This window comes from Camelina sativa, chromosome 6 (genome assembly GCF_030686135.1).
Source record: "Camelina sativa cultivar CO46 ecotype springtype chromosome 6, ASM3068613v1".
Taxonomy (NCBI): Eukaryota; Viridiplantae; Streptophyta; class Magnoliopsida; order Brassicales; family Brassicaceae; genus Camelina; species Camelina sativa.
In genome coordinates this window covers 28,387,378-28,403,341 of record NC_141885.1, presented here as the reverse complement: position 1 = coordinate 28,403,341, position 15,964 = coordinate 28,387,378, and the positions used below count along the sequence as shown (strand labels likewise).

Genomic DNA, 15,964 nt, shown 5'->3' with positions numbered 1-15,964 from the left:
ATCCATTTATCCTTCCAGAATTTGATCATAGTTCCATCCCCAATGACCCAACCAAGACCCGGGATCACCACTTCTCTTAAGCCTACCCCAACACTTCTCCAGGTTGATGACCAACTGTTTTTTGCTATAAACCAAGACGCATCACCGATCTTGTATTTACTTCTCACAACCCAGGCCCAGAGACTCGATACGTCAAAGAGAACCCTCCATCCAATTTTCGCAACCAGCGCCTTATTCATGGGTTCCGCAGCCCGAATACCTAGCCCTTCTTCCCTTTTTGGTAAACATAACCGTTTCCCGGATACTAGATGCTGTTTTCCCTTTTCTGCCGTGTTATTCCAAATAAAATTTCTTGAGATTTTGTCCAGGGCGCTCAAAGTAGACTTGGGAAGCAAGATGGTACTCATTGTATGGACCGGGAGGGACGAGAGAACAGCTTTAGTTAAAGTAATTCGGCCAGCCAAGCTCATGATGCGGCCTTTCCAGCCAGCTAACCTAGAATTTGCTCTTTCCAAGACTTCACCAAATGTATTCTTATTAATTCTCTTGTGAAGAATTGGCATCCCCAAATACTTCCCCAGGTCACATGTCAACTGTATTCCACTCTCTGAACTGATCTACTGTCGATGCTCCCGACTCACATTCTTAAAGAAAAAGATCTTTGATTTCTCGAGACTAACCTTTTGACCCGAAGCCGCACAAAATCTTTTAAGTACACCTTGTATCACTCTGATTTGGCTCACTGAGGCTTCCGCGAACAAGATTAAGTCATCCGCAAATAATACATGTGATAGGAGCGGTCCACCTCTGGAAATACACACCGGTTTCCATTCTTTAATCCCCACTGATCTGTCGATTAAATGACACAACCTCTCCATACATAGAACAAACAAATATGGAGACAAGGGATCCCCCTGTCGGATCCCTCTGTCTGGTTTGAAAGCTTCCGTTTGTTCCCCATTCCAAAGTAGATTCATCGAAAAACCTGTAACGCACTGCATGATCCAACCAACCCACTTCTCTGGAAGACATGCTGCTCTCAGAGTATCCTCCAAAAAATCCCATCTGATTCTATCATAAGCTTTTTCAAGGTCTAGCTTAAGTAGCATCCATCCCTTCCTTCCTTTCTTACGCCTCATTGAGTGCACCGCTTCTTGTACAATCACTATATTATCTGTACTTAGTCTTCCCGGGATAAAGCTTGATTGAGCTGGCCCAATCAAGAGAGATATGACTCGTTTTAACCGCATCACCATCGCCTTTGTGATGCATTTAAACAGCACATTACATAGACTTATAGGCATGAACTGTGTTACCCTTTCTAGCTTGGCAACCTTCCCAACAAGTACCAATAGTGCATCATTCAACATCGGGAAAACCTGAGCACAAATTGGGAAACTGAACTTCCCACAACATCCCAACACTCCTGATAAAAAACAGGTTGAAAGCCATCAGGTCCAGGTGCCTTGAACTTTCCCATGCTCCGGATTGACTCCTCTATCTCCAAAGTCGTGAATGGTTTGTTTAGTATGCCGAAGTCCAACTCAGATAGCTCCGCATACCCTCCTTGTGGTAGCTTTCCCACAAGCAGATCAACATCCTCCATCGAGTACAGTCTTTTATAATACGCAATGGCTAGCTCCTCCAAGGCCTTAGCATCGGATATCCAAACTCCATCATCCCCTTTGAGCATTTCAATCCGGTTTCGTCGACGGCATACAACAGTGGAGGTATGGAAATACTTTGTGTTTCGGTCTCCAAGGGCGATAAATTTCTCTCTTGATTTTTGGAACCAAATCATCTCCTCCTGTTCCAAAACCACTTCAAACTCTTTAATCAACCCTGCTTCTTTCGTTAGCAAAACATCTGTTTGTAGAATGTCCAACTGAGCCTGAACATCCGTAATTTCTGCCATTAACTTCTCCTTTTTCCTCTGCACATCCCCAAACACTTCTCTATTCCACTTCCTTAGCTTCTCCCTCATAGTCTGCAAGGCTCGTGGTGTGGAAACCGTATTATCCCATGAAGACACTAGCAAATCCTTGAAGCTTTCATGTTGCAGCCATGCCGCTTCAAAACGAAATGGACGTCTCCTAGGATCCCCTTGCACCTCCGGTGAGAGTTGGACATATAAGGGCGCGTGATCAGAAGAAAAGAAAGGAAGGTGAGTGACCGTCGCTTCCTGCCATCGTAGCCTTGCCTCCGCACAACATAACACTCGGTCCAGTCTTTTAGCAACAAAAGTTCTCTGCTCTCTGCCTCTTTTCCATGTGAATTGTCCTCCCCGAAACCCCATGTCTATCAAAGAGAGATCATGTATCCATTGACCAAAGAATACAAAATCCTGTGAAAGACCACCACTGCCACCCGACCTTTCATCCAGGCGAACAATGGTGTTAAAATCCCCGCCAATCAACACCGGTCCGCTAATTTCACTCACCTCCTCCTTTAGCTCTGCCCAGAGACCACTTCTCCTACTAACAGTGGGTGCAGCGTAGACAGCAATTAAGTGTATGGTTTCCCCATCCTTCTTTATTTTAGCATGAATAAACTGAGAAGCAGACTTCACAATTTCAACCTCCCCTGCGTCAGATCTCCAAAGTAGCCAAATACCCCCGCTTTGACCACTTGCATCAACACGATATGAATTGTCCAAGCCGAGACTCCGACAGATTCTTTCCGCTTGAGCGCCACTCGCATGCGTTTCAAATAAGGCCAATACCTCAGACCTGAATTTCTTTAACATGTACCGAATGGCTCGTCGAAAATTTGGTTTATTTGCCCCCTGACAATTCCAAAATAAACAATTTATCATTAGATCAATTATAGGCCTAAAAATTACCGGGGCGCCCCGTTAAGCCACCTCCGAGACCGTCTCTATCGCCGTGGCCGAGAGCCCACTCTCAGACTGATCCCGTGCAGTCGTCTCCTTCTCCATCGAGCTAATTGCCCTCGACTCATGATTCAGCTCCTGCTGTCGACCCTCCTGAATTAGTTGTCTTTCCGGTATAAAGACACCACCAGGCCTACCAGAGACATCGAGTTCTCCCCTCTGACGCTTGCCAGAAGTCGATAACTCCATATCACCTTTTGTTGGGCCGAAAATCAACCCATAGGCCGACCTGATCTGTTTAACTTGTTTGGGCCTTTGCCCCTTTACATCGACATCTTTACTACCTCCGGCCCTTCCCTCCTTATGAAAAACCTTCTGGGCCCGATTATTACTGGCCCCAAACCTGAAAGCCCCTTGACCATTACCTTGTACCGCACTCCTCCCTTTATTCTGTTGACTTGAGAGGTCACCATTTTCCTTATTTGCCTCCGATGATATCGCATTACGCTTCGGATCCTCAGATCCCGTATCTTCCTCCAACGAGGCAAATTGATTCGTAATCACCACATTTTCCTTATTTTTAGCACCAGAGATATCCCGAAGATTTCGACCAAGATTTGGTTCCGCTCCTTTACGTGCCGAGGACACAACCGTCGGCGCTGGTGACGGCGCAGCCTTCCTACTCCTCCGGACTTCAACAAATTCATTCTCCTCCGGGAGTGTGACTCGTACAGCTGCTGGACCAGTCGGCGCAATGATCTCCAGTTGTTGCACTACCTCCCTCGTTGGACAATGGTGCACCAGATGACCATAGATTCCACAACTCGAACAGATGTTGGTTAGACCCTCATAAGACACATAGTAACGCTCCCCGTTTACCTGGACTGTCCCTTTCAGTGGTTGAGACAAATCCACTGCCACACATACACGCGCAAACCGAGCTCTTTCAAAATTCATCGTGTTAAGATCAACCCGAATAGGATCCCCTATCCCTCGTGCAATTCCCATCAGTATTGCACGGTGATAGTAGTGCACCGGGAGGTTGGACAACCGAATCCACACCGGCGTCGTCACAATATCATCACATAACGGGTCAAAATCCGAGGACCATGCCTGCACCAACAAGTAACTGCCAAACACTCTCCATGAACCACCCGTCAGAGCCGCCAAATACTCCTCCTCACGTTCGAACCGGACCATAAAGAACCCCCTCGGCAGATCTGTCACATACATGCTCCCCTTCGGATTCCACAACTCTTTCAGTTTCCGATTTAGGACCGAGATCCCCACATTCCTACCCAGCACCTTCACAATCATACACTGCTTCCATAATCCTTTCATCACGTCCAAGACCTCCTTCCCAATAGTAACAACCGGTTCTCCTCCAGGCCCATTCGGGAACTCAAGTTGCAACCTCGATTCCACAAACTCATCGTCCAGCACCATATGTGGACACAACCGACCCCCACCAGCTGTGCTAGTCACCTTCTCAACCCAAACCCTCGGAGCATCCGGTGGATCCCCCGGTGGCCTGCCCCTATCTCCAATGTCCACCATCATCGCATCCTGTGCAGCAGCCTCCGGAACCATAACTTCTCTTTCTTTTTGCTACTTGCGATTTTATTGATTTATCTAAACTAACTTTAGAGAAACCATTGACAAATTACATCCAAATTCACAAAAACAACAGTGTTTGCTGGTGAATGCGTTTTTAAAAGCAGTAGACATCACTACTAGACTCTTGTTGCTCTAAAACAATGGTAGCAAGCGCGAGTCTAAAAGCACAAGATCTTAAGTTTCTAACCAAAACATAAATCTCCTTCTTCCTCCGTTTTACATCTTTGTCTCTCCATTGCTCGTCTCTCAGTCTCCCTAACAACACTGCATCACAAAAAGCTTCCGCCTTCAGCTTTTTACTGCATATGAAGACAAGTTTAGGAGCTCAGAAACCAGAATCACGCTCTGCTCTATAAATAATCAAGATTTCTGAAAGGGGTTTTTTATTACCTCCCACGGACAAATCCTGTCGTTACAAACCCGATTGGCCATCTATGAGATTGCTTCGTAAGAGTGTCTTCAGTGACATCTAGTTCCCAGGTTCCAGAAGGTTGTTCCTGGAAGTAAGAACTTACAGAAGATTGAGGGATAGTAACACGCCCGTCTTCACCTTCACTGCAGCTGCAAAACATAATGCAATATACTCTAAATGTGATCCCAAAGTGAAAATAGTTTCATTTGATCACAGTTTGTTGAACATGATTTCTTGAAGATGTTACCTTGATTTTAGCAATGATATGTCTGCAAGAGATGGCGCACATACAACCGCGCCTTCTTCAAAAGACCCTTCCTTGAAAGCATCTAGAAGAACTCTGACGAGGCACAGTTTATTACTGTTCGGATGGATCTCAGCTCTTACTTTTGTTTCATCTTCTTGAAGTGTCTTCTTAACGGCGTCTGCGCTTGGTTTTGAAGCATCGTGAGGAAATAAAAGCAAGTTGTCACTTGTGAAAGTTTGGAGCAAAGTAGTCAGCGAATCTGATGTTCTTGCCACAATTCCATCAAATAGATTACCACCAGAACTGGAAATCTCGGTTCCGTTCGTCTCATTGCTTGTAAGATTTTGATTGGAACTCTCTCCAATAGAACGCGTGGCATGGATAATATTCCACGGAGGTGGAAAGGGAATTCTGAAAGGTCTTATGGCAGGAGGGCGTCGTTGTGCCTTTTCCTCCATGTCTGCAGCCTCACTCAGTGTAAAAGTTGAATATGCTTTACAGTCAGGAAAATCTGATGGGAAAAAGGGCAAACCAGCCTGCAAATTTCAGACATTTTTCAAATTTACGGTTTACTAAAGTTAACATAGCAAGAGAATTTTAACATTATGGGGATAAAAGTTTAAGAGAGTGGAAATATACATCACAAGAAACCCAGCGTTTCTCCCTTTGACCTATTGCATGAGCTCCTTTTGAGAGGAAGGCATTCCAGAAGACTTTGATCCAACTAAGGGGAAGTATTAGAGACCATCTGAAAGAGAATGATAATGATTAAGTGTGGATCATTGAGGACCTTGATTTTGAAGAAAGTCACAGAAACGATTCAACCAAAGTGCAGATTACCCGGTTGGTGCATTCCCGAGTTTTTTATGTTTGAGAAGCAGTAAAGGACAAGACCTCGAACTCCTTTCCCTACTAGATACCTTTGGAACCTCAGCAGCTGGGTTCTCGAGGCAAAGAGAATCCATACGATTTTGATGTTTTTCCCAACACAACACATTCTCTTCTTCTGGAGGGGTCAGATCACTGTTAGCATCCCAGAGGCACTTGAAAACTTCAGTAAAAGTTTCAGGATCAGTTCTGGTTGTTATTTCAAGTGAATTAGTAGGCTCCGTTTTAGCCGTTTCAACTGACACTGTACTATCATCACGTGGACTATTAGGGATTAACCGCGGGTCCATGACAAACTGCGCTAAAATAGCGCAAGATGATATGGTCTCTTCTTTGTAAAGATCAGTAACGACTTTAACTTCAGCATTTTCCATTGAACACTTTCTTAAAATAGAGGGCTCCTCTGAGCTACTGCAAAGAAACAAAAAAAAAAAGAACTTAATATAAGTTATTCCTTTGTTCATTTTCGTTCTTGAAAACCATTCTATATATACTCAGATAGCTCACCTTGTAGCAGGATATAGGGTCTTTTGAAGAAGATGAGATGCTTTTGGACCAAAAATCTCAAATTTTGCAAGTTGACCCTCGAGTGAAACACAATTAACTGAAACACCTGTCTCATTCATCTGAATGAAGCGATTTTTAGGCGTAAATATCTCCACAAGAATATGTAAAGCATTAGGCAAACTACTAAGGAAAAATGTAAGCTGGAGACACCTGAAAACAACTTCAAATACAAGAAAATAACTACCTGTTTTTGACAAGCTAATTGAAGAGAAGCATATCCTTCACTGAAGGAAGAAGCATGGATCCACACCCAAAGTTTCCGAAATTCTACATGATCACCATTTGAGAATGCACCATCAGTTCCTATACAGTCACCATCTTCCTCCTCGTCACTTCTCTTAGGTAACTCAGAAGGTCTCCACATATAAATTACAGGGGAAATCGCTTGGGAAACTGGTGGATTAACATTATAAAGCTGAAGAAAACAAAAAAGTTACGGTTACATCCTGCTTAAGTTGTAGTTTCCAGTTAACAAAAAAAAGTAAGATACGTAGATTCACTACCATGGCGTTTTCATAACTACGGCCTGTGAGAATAGAGTCGAAAACTTCCTTGGAATGAGATGACGGAGAAGGCTCCAGTAACATGTTTAAAACCGACAAGAGTGCGACCTGAGAAATTCAAATCCAAAAGACAATATAGAAAATATTAAATTACAACCAAGGTATAACAAAATTTGAAGAAGAATGTCAAGAATAAGGTAAATGCCTGCCTCTGGACCCTCCAATTGCACAGCAATGATATAACTTGCATCATGGACAAGAACACCTTGCCTAGACTGCTTCAAGACATCCCTAGATCCCCTTCCTCTAAAACCATAAAAAAAAAACAAGCTTAAAATTTTACAAAAAGGTGGAAACTTTTCCGTACTTAAAGAGTAGCAACAACACTAGAAATTCAGAAATAAACCTTCCATGTAAACCAAGAGGAAGATGAAAACCCCAAAGCTTAGTCATAGTAAACCGTTTAGCATGCCAAACATGTGTTCTGAGCCTCTTTGTTCCATCACCAGAAGCAGAAAAACCAGATACAGGATTCCCTTTAAGTTCCATTCTCCTCTTAACTCGTCTAGTGATCGTCGTTTCATGGTGGTCTCCTCCTCTTGATGCTAGGCGGCGGCAAAGCAATGACTCTGAGTTTTGCCTCTTTATATAACGTCTCTTTGCAGGTTGGTTATTGTAAGAATTGGTCCTTCTCCTCTTGTTCCTCTTTGATCGAAAGTCCTTGTTCAAACGATCAGATACAATGGAGTGAAGAGACTCGAGCTCCGCTGCTCTAGCCTCTGAGAACTTCTGAACGTTGATTTTGCGAGGAGCCAGCGACGATAAAGCGACATCTCTTCTCTTATTGTTCCCGTTAGTACTAGTAGCCATTCTTGTGAGTAGATTCGAATAAACCCCCAAAACAACTTTTTAGGGTTGTTGGAAGAACCTAACTTGCAAACCTGAAAGAAGAAAACAAACTAGGGCTTCTATTGGCTTGAAGAAACTGGTTCAGGCAATTTAACGAACAGTTGGCGAGCAAGAAAAGACAACTCTTAGACTAGGGCAGAGACCAGCAAGCCAACAGTTTGCTGAGCTTCACGAATTAGAGTAGCAGTCTGAGGAATATGCAAAAGACGAGATCAAGAGATTTGGTTCGGGAATTCATAATTCTGAAGTTGAAGAAAACTGAGAAAAGGTTTCTCCGATTTTATTATACGACTGGTTTGGTTTGGTCTCTCAACTTTGTAACTTTTGAGTGAGAGAAGAACAAAAGGGGCCTAAATATTATTTTACCAAACTATTGGGCTTAATGGGCCTTATAGCTCAATATATTAAAGAAACTTAATCTGTTTCGCATTGACCGACCGTAGTGAAAATTCCGCCACCGTTAATTTAAGAACATCATTATTATTGTGTAAGTTAACTCTTCGGCTGCAGCTGATCCCTACACAAACAAGGTCGTTACACACCATATATATATCTACATTTGTGGTATGATATCATCATGATATAGTTAGTGATTTTAAGAAAAAAAATTAAATAAGAATCTCAAGGATTGCTGCGATGTATCATTTAAAAGTAGACTATATTTATCATTTCTCATCAGCTAACTTTTCTATCGATTGATAGATGATGATTGATGATGATGATGAACACACAAAGTAACACAATTTAGACTACGGTTTTTAATCTACCACAGAATATTGGACTAGCTAATCCGTATTACAATCAGTTCTAAAATTTCATAGGGAGCCTATCAAGCCAACCATCTTGGTTGATAAAGGAACGACTGGTGAGGTTAAGAACGTATTCTTCACTCTCCTTCTTGAGCCATGGCACTCTCTCTGACGTGTTTGCTCCGGCTCCAATGCAACCATACTCCACAAATGTTGTATGGCCCCTATGATATTACATTGTTGTGTTTTTTTAGTTAATAGTATAATACATAAATTTTGAATATCATAAAATGTAAAAAAAAAAACGTGCATAAGTAAAGAAAAAAAAAAAGAAGATTTGAGAGATTTTACGTACTCTTGGTCTTTTGCTTTCCAAGCATCCCAACCAATTGGCAAAATTACGTCGCTCAACTCGGAACGGTAAAAGATGACACGTGCGTAAGGTTCCCATGCTCGTCCCAGTAAAGCCTTGCCGTTTCCCGTAACGGTGCAGTCATTGAACACGAATCCTCCCTCATCCGTCGGTAACTGGTTTCCTTGCGCTGTTATCGTACCGTACGCTCTGTCTGGTGCATAGATTCCCACCGTCATATTCAACGTGCACCCCTTAATTATTACATTGAACCATTATTAACTTTAGTTAGACACCACGCACGTGACGTGACGCGTGTATTTTTTATACCACGAACGAATTACTAACAATCAAAACGATTATTATATGTAGATATATACCTCGTAAAGGGATCGGGCATAGCCAAAAATGAAGTCGATGCCACCGGTGATAACACATCTTTTGTAGTAATGTCTGCCTAAACAGTCGTACAATGTATCTTGGAAACCATCAAAACTAGAGTCGAGCACTACGTACTTGTCTCCAAGCAATCTCGCAGCTACCGCTGGTTTAATTGGTGTGTCTATAGATTCGATGTTATACGTATTCTACACAGAGAATAACTATATTAATATTATACATACTTATCCATAAATTCTAAATTATATATACAGTGTTTATGATATGTCACCAGTGTGGGGGAAATATAGATAAATGAATTAATTAAGAGACGACGTACTCTGAAAGTGATTCCTGTGATGATGATGTTGTCAGGAAAGGCCGTGAAAGTGGAGCTAGTATCGGTGAATTGATGATCGTTGTAAGCTATTATCGTCTTTTCAATTCCTCTTCCTTGCAAATATACGTATCCTTTATTATATGGTATCTTCACTTTCTCGCTACAATATTTTGTGATTGGTAAAATTCACATTAAAATTTTGTTAAACTGTGTCTATATATTAGTAAGGGAAATGTGACAAAGATCAATATATATATATATATATATATATATAAATATGAAATTAAAACTGTACTTGTAAGTGCCGTTTTCTATGAGGATAAGGATCCAGTTTTGGTTATAAAGAGGGATGGAATCGATTGCACTTTGGATCGTTGTGAAATTTCCGGCGCCGTTAGGATTAACGGAAATGGTGCTGTTTATTTGAATGGAGTATTCACCCCATGCGGTAGATCCGTACATCGATAACAACATCGCCATAAGACACACCTTGTAGTAAGAAGAGTAACATAAACTGTGCAATGCCATTCCCTTCATTTTTTTTTTTATCAATCTTACTTTTAATTGGGTATGAGATAGAAATCCAGAGATATATATATATATATATATATATTGCGTTGAACGTATTAATTACTCTCTAGTTTTAAATCTTTGAATTAGTTAGTCAGAGAGATGAAGAATCAATGATACTCTGTTTTTCTTACCAATAATGTTTTGGTGAATAACAGGGAGATAACCTCCCAGAGATTTCTTACCAAAAATGTTTAGCAATATTGCTATAATTGTTAACGCACCATTTGATATTTAAGATATTTTTGCTATAATTTTGTTACAATAAATTTTACATCTATAGCTAGTAATATTATCATTCCTTGACTGAATAAGAAGTAAATGTATCTTGATTTTCTAATTGTTGGTTAGATAGACACAAATCAGAAGGCTACCATATAAAAAGATAGTGATGGAAGACCAAAATCAATAAAGACTTTTAAAAATGGAGACATTTTCTTATAAATATTTACTGTGAGTAGTAATTAAGAAAGATGATTAGGCATTGTAAAATTAAATCCAGAGATATTATACGATATCTTTATATATATAAATAAGATTTGCTCTGCTTTCTTCTTGAATCTGGACAGACACACGAAGATCGCAGAACTGATGATTAGTCTCTCTCTTTACCTGTTTCATAAGAATAAAAAATATATAATACTGCGAGTAGTAATTAAGAAAGAGGATTTAGTCACTTGTAAAATTAAATCCATCTTTACATACTTAAATCAGACTAGTTAATACGTGTATTAATTACGTTTGATTTGGTCAGATCATTTAGAACTCTAGATCATCTAGAGATATTACATGATACGATATCTTTATAATCCCCTATATAAGATTTGCTCTGCTTTCTTCTTGAACCTCGACAGACACACGAAGATCGCAGAACTGATGATTAGTCATCTCTCTTCACCTGTTTCATAAGAGAAAAAGCAATAAAACAAGTTCAAGTGTCATATGAATATGATTCAAGAAAATAAAAACATAAACACGATATAAATAAATCAAGACTCCAATAATAATAGGTCATTAACCAAAGTATTTAAAAATGAGCGGTTGAATTAAACTTTTAATTCAAGTACTAAGGCAGCAGGTATAAAATATCAAGAGACATAACTTTTTTCTTTCTGTTTTTGGTGATAAGAGTGATTCCATGGCTCTCTAATGGATTCATACCAAACACAGTAAAAAGCAAATTTGGAAAAATACAAAACGAGAGAGAGAGAAAGAGGGAGAGAGTCAAACGGAAAGGGAAAGTTTCCGAAAGTAGAAAGGTAGATCTTGGTTAAGATTCTCAAATTAAAAACAAGATCGAAGGCGTATAAATCATCATATCAAAACCACATATCGCAACAGAAAGATTGGATTAGTCGATTTGGAAAGACAGATCTAGTTTTAAAAAAAAAAAAAACAACAACAATCGAAAAGACAGATTACGAGTTTGTGCGTGAATCTAATCCAACAGCAGAACACACAAAATCTCGTCCATAATAAAGCCTTTCGAATTAGGTTCACGCACAAAACATGTAATACGACTCTTCTAGTATCAGCACACCAATCTTCATCTTTCTCATACAGACTTTTTTTCGCCGACGCAAGGAACAACGAAAAATAAGAGAGAGAGAGAGAGAGAGAGAGAGAGAGAGAGAGAGAGAGAGAGAGAGATTTCCTTATCTATCCTATCACTCACCTATAGAAAAAGAGAGACCTAATTTGTGTATATCCTCGTTTCACACCACGTGTCAGTTTTTAATGGATCTGATTACGATTAAACGTTAAAAGGCTAATTTCAAGCTCACCTTTGTATATGGGCTTTATTTAGTTAGTTAGGCCCAACTTGTTCTTTCTTCCCCTTGCCCCTTATTACTTGACTATTTTTTTACCTCAGAGGTAATTTTATAATAATTACAGGACTCATTTTAATTAAATTCTACAAAATACAGTGCTTTTAATTTAAATTAAACTTATAACTGTAAATCTCATCGCTATATATTGTTCTCACAAAAGTTTCAGCTTTGATTTAGTCAATTAGTCCGTTACTTGTTTTCTAAATTTTGGATATGTTTTTCTGTATACATATCTGGATCGCAATTTGTAAACTCTTGGAAAACATACATACTGTATGTATAAACATTCAAATTTAATTCAGCCGATATGATATTTTTCTTCTATTGTTTTAGTTTATTTATTAGATTACACATATATATATATATATATATACCATTTTCTACTACGTAACACTATTATAGTTACTAAGCGCATATATATCATCCTTATAAATTATACATACAAATAATTATTCGATCATATTTTCCGCAATTTTCTGGGTTTTTTTTTAAAAAAAAGAAGATCAGAATTGGGATATATTTATGTGTTGGGTTTCTAGACGAATAGGGAGTAGGGAGGATATAAGAACATGTGCATGCACGTTAAGCTTATATACATTACAACGTGCTACTAACAAGCGATCTATTTCGACCACTAAACTCTCCATCAAGGCTAAGTTTTATATTTATATAAAACCTACCTTAATTTGTTAGGTACTTTTCACGTTACCTTCAAAAACCAATATATATATAATATAATATATACACTGACCAATTATATGCGAATGTTAAGCTAATTCGATCAATTATGAGAGACGTATATATATGTCCAATTAAGAGAATTTTTAAGTACAATATTTCGTGTTGACGGCGATGGGAGATGCATTGAATCTACTATTATAGTCTCCGAGGATGTCTGATCTACATCGCTCCACGAATCTGCTTTTCTTTTTCTTTTTCTTTATTTCTAGAAACAAAAAAAAGAATTCACACACACAAACACTTAACACATGACGAGCAAAGAACATAATCTTTAAGATGCTTCAACAAAATCCACTCACAGAAATAAAAAGAAATCCTAAATATGAAGTCCACAAATTCAAAGGAACATATGAGATCATTGCATGTTCTTCTGTCTTTTAAAATTAAGACCTTATCCCATTATCCAACATTGTTATCTACTTTGTCCAAAAAACTAAAACTACTCGGGAATGGCTTTATCTCGTTAGTTTATTGTTAATTAATCTCAATTAGTTGCGCCGGCTTATATCAGCTGGAAATTAATAAGGACTTAATAAAAAGCAAAAGCATTATGACAACCAAATATTCATATTTTATCATCTCCGTCGACAATGGTGAACGATTCAAACTAAATACTCCCTCAGTCTCATAAAGATTGATGTTTAGAAGTTTTTACCCATTTTAAGAAAACAATGATTACTAAATTTAAATATATTTTTTCTTTTGACTAAAGATATATTATTTAATTTTAAATTAATAACAACTCAAAATTTTAAATATTTTCAATGATTAATTCTTGAAGTTTATAAAATATCAATCTTTGTGGGACAAAAAAATATCACAAAACATCAATTTTTATGAGATAAAGGGAGTAGTACATTGTAGCGACTCGTATTAACACTAATTGGGAGAAATATTAAATGATGATCTAATTAATTTCTACAGTTGTTCTGACTTTTGCAAACGGAAAAAAAATCATGCAAAAATCTATATATAATATATATATATATATATGATTTTTTTAATATAATTTCATCTTATCGACTTATATATCTATCTCAATCGCTAGCCTCGTAATTCTTAAAACGCTGACTGCATGCTGGTTAAATAAATTCGAATTTAATCTAGAAAGATTATGGCATAATAAGATAAGGATTACATTCTACGTTGATCCCCCCCGACATTTTTCTTTTTCTTTTGTAGGTTTCAATCCGCCCGACTTTGGTAAACTCGAACTAATTAGTTGCGAAAAGTAAAATAAATAAAAATAAATTGATAAAGTGCAAGAAAGAGAAATAAGACAGGGTGTTTAAGGTGATGTGAATGGGAAGAAAGTTGGTGTTATTAAGCATGTAGGAGGGTTGGGTAGTGATGAAAATCATGTGAGTGCATGTGCATCGAGTTGTATTTTTGATGACATGTCCTCTAATATAAGCTAAACCCTAATTATCCATTAAAAACAAAACAAAAAACACCCTTGTGGACACTTGTGCAATTCTCATCCAATTCTTTTGGGAGATAAAGAGAACCTTCTCAGAAGCTGTAATCATCTCCACTTTTAAGTTATATATATAAAGGCATCACTAACCTCTATCTTATGTCTATATAAACAAAGGGTGCATGTCTCGTATCTGCATCACATTAATTACATATATAATCTTTTAAGTAGTTGTCTATCACTTTTTCTACACAACATTCTTTCATTTACAATATGGGAGTAATATTAGAAGGTCAAAGAAAGGAATCGATTTGGGTTTCGATGAGAAGACAAAGGGCTCGAAGGGCACTTGTGAAGAAGATCATGATCCGACCGAGGAAAAGTCTAGAAGCTTCTAGAAGACCGTGTCGTGCCATTCATAGACGAGTCAAGACGTTGAAAGAGCTTGTTCCGAACACCAAAACATCAGAAGGTTTAGATGGACTTTTCAGACAAACGGCAGATTATATTTTGGCTTTGGAAATGAAGGTGAGGGTCATGCAGACAATGGTTCAGGTTTTGACCGAAACCGACTGTGTTTAAAAAACCTTCATATAATTTTTTGTAAAGCTTGTTGGATTTTACGGGTTTTTAGTTTTTATTTGTTCGTGTTTTCATTTTTATTATCGTGTGATTGTCGAAAAGTTAATTTGGTTTATGTTGCTGATGTAGACACCGCCAAAAAAAAAGTTATTGAAAATCAAGATATATAGTATATTTTATGCTTATATTATTAAAAAAAATTTGATTATTTGAACATACCACCAATTCATAGATATGTTCCGTGCGAGTAGTTTTTGTGCGCTACATCACTAAGAAAGATCGAAGAGACATCTATTTTGTTTGTAAAAGGTAAATAGATTATTCAAAAATTACAAAACTATTTTGTCAAAAGAGAAATCTATAAAATTAAGTTCATTTAGTTAAGAGAAATACAAATGTAGGACGGTCATAAATGTTTTTACCAGTGAAAGCAAAACGACCGTTGTCAAAAGAATCAGGTTTAGCGTGGGCTATAACAGTGCATGGGCCGCGAATCCAACTAACACATTTTGTTGAGTGGTGGAAGTGGAAACCATCCAACTAATCAAACCGAACGACACAAACTAATCTTCGAAATTTATACAAAAAGAATAGAGTTAGGTATATTTTATTATTTTACTCGTGCTTTTCCATATAACAGAACAGTTGCCGATCGATTTTAGAGTTTAAGCATCAACAGGGTGGTGTGGATATTAAGAAAATTCATCAAGAAGACTATATATATATAGTAGCTTCATAGTACTATTCATGTATTTTCTGACGATATCGTATTAAATTCATTGTAATTTAACCCAAAAAAAAAATTATTATTAATGGTAAAACTGTTATATAGATAAATGATTTTACTCCAGCGTTTGGACTACTGTCGCTTTTGATAGTGATAGATAACAGATACAAATGTTTGAACGCCACGTATTATATAGTCCTTTTATTTATTTGAGATGACACGAATTAGTTGAGAGGAACTGGACCGACATTTTATTATCTCGACGATGATTTGGGATTCAACAAATTAAACAACGTTTTT

At 38.2% G+C, this 15,964-nt stretch overlaps 3 protein-coding genes, 1 long non-coding RNA gene and 1 pseudogene across 7 annotated transcripts; 1 reads left to right on the top strand and 4 right to left on the bottom strand.

Moving 5' to 3' along the window:
* Nucleotides 1–669: 669 nt before the first annotated feature.
* LOC147943073 (uncharacterized) lies at nt 670–4,438 on the bottom strand (annotated as a pseudogene). The gene has a single exon (XR_015559534.1). The product of XR_015559534.1 is annotated as an uncharacterized LOC147943073 (transcript).
* Nucleotides 4,432–8,306, bottom strand: LOC104793720 (ribonucleases P/MRP protein subunit POP1). 2 transcript variants are annotated; one of them, XM_087453999.1, is made up of 10 exons: nt 7,474–8,306; nt 7,273–7,373; nt 7,068–7,175; nt 6,749–6,979; nt 6,505–6,623; nt 5,950–6,408; nt 5,749–5,857; nt 5,110–5,645; nt 4,841–5,011; nt 4,432–4,749 (listed from the first exon to the last, which is right to left on the bottom strand). In XM_087453999.1, exons 2-10 carry the CDS (start codon nt 7,318–7,320, stop codon nt 4,545–4,547), a joined length of 1,986 nt encoding a protein of 661 aa, XP_087310125.1. In that variant the 5' UTR covers nt 7,321–7,373; nt 7,474–8,306; the 3' UTR covers nt 4,432–4,544. The 2 variants fall into 2 exon arrangements, with proteins under 2 accessions (XP_087310125.1, XP_010518424.2); XM_010520122.3 differs by having other exon boundaries at nt 7,277–7,373.
* Nucleotides 8,307–8,620: 314 nt separating this feature from the next.
* Nucleotides 8,621–10,361, bottom strand: LOC104793719 (putative pectinesterase 10). The gene is made up of 5 exons (XM_010520121.2): nt 10,091–10,361; nt 9,796–9,955; nt 9,458–9,664; nt 9,081–9,331; nt 8,621–8,949 (listed from the first exon to the last, which is right to left on the bottom strand). The coding sequence occupies exons 1-5, from the start codon at nt 10,330–10,332 to the stop codon at nt 8,784–8,786; spliced, it is 1,026 nt and encodes a 341-aa protein (XP_010518423.1). The 5' UTR covers nt 10,333–10,361; the 3' UTR covers nt 8,621–8,783.
* Nucleotides 10,362–10,781: 420 nt separating this feature from the next.
* On the bottom strand, nt 10,782–12,049 carry LOC104793718 (uncharacterized). Of its 2 annotated transcripts, XR_015560135.1 has the most exons (3): nt 11,788–12,042; nt 11,105–11,263; nt 10,782–10,977 (listed from the first exon to the last, which is right to left on the bottom strand). It is a non-coding gene; the product is annotated as an uncharacterized LOC104793718 (long non-coding RNA). The 2 variants fall into 2 exon arrangements; XR_769400.3 differs by lacking the exon at nt 10,782–10,977 and having other exon boundaries at nt 11,021–11,263; nt 11,788–12,049.
* A 2,405-nt stretch (nt 12,050–14,454) lies between these two features.
* LOC104793717 (transcription factor UPBEAT1) lies at nt 14,455–15,274 on the top strand. The gene has a single exon (XM_010520120.2). It carries the CDS (start codon nt 14,629–14,631, stop codon nt 14,935–14,937), a length of 309 nt encoding a protein of 102 aa, XP_010518422.1. The 5' UTR covers nt 14,455–14,628; the 3' UTR covers nt 14,938–15,274.
* The last annotated feature ends 690 nt before the right edge of the window (nt 15,275–15,964 follow it).

Bases quoted from the DNA above. Each gene is read 5' to 3' on its own strand.
- LOC104793720 (XM_010520122.3), bottom strand. From the start codon at position 7,937: ATGGCTACTAGTACTAACGGGAACAATAAGAGAAGAGATGTCGCTTTA. The intron at 7,374-7,473 runs GTTTATTTCTGA...TTATGGTTTTAG, and splicing joins CCTCTTGGTTTACATGGAAG to AGGAAGGGGATCTAGGGATG. The intron at 6,624-6,748 runs GTAGTTATTTTC...CGCTTCATTCAG, and splicing joins AATTAGCTTGTCAAAAACAG to ATGAATGAGACAGGTGTTTC.
- LOC104793719 (XM_010520121.2), bottom strand. From the start codon at position 10,332: ATGAAGGGAATGGCATTGCACAGTTTATGTTACTCTTCTTACTACAAG. The intron at 9,956-10,090 runs GTACAGTTTTAA...AAAATATTGTAG, and splicing joins ATAGAAAACGGCACTTACAA to CGAGAAAGTGAAGATACCAT. The intron at 8,950-9,080 runs GTACGTAAAATC...GTAATATCATAG, and splicing joins TGGAAAGCAAAAGACCAAGA to GGGCCATACAACATTTGTGG.
- LOC104793717 (XM_010520120.2), top strand. From the start codon at position 14,629: ATGGGAGTAATATTAGAAGGTCAAAGAAAGGAATCGATTTGGGTTTCG.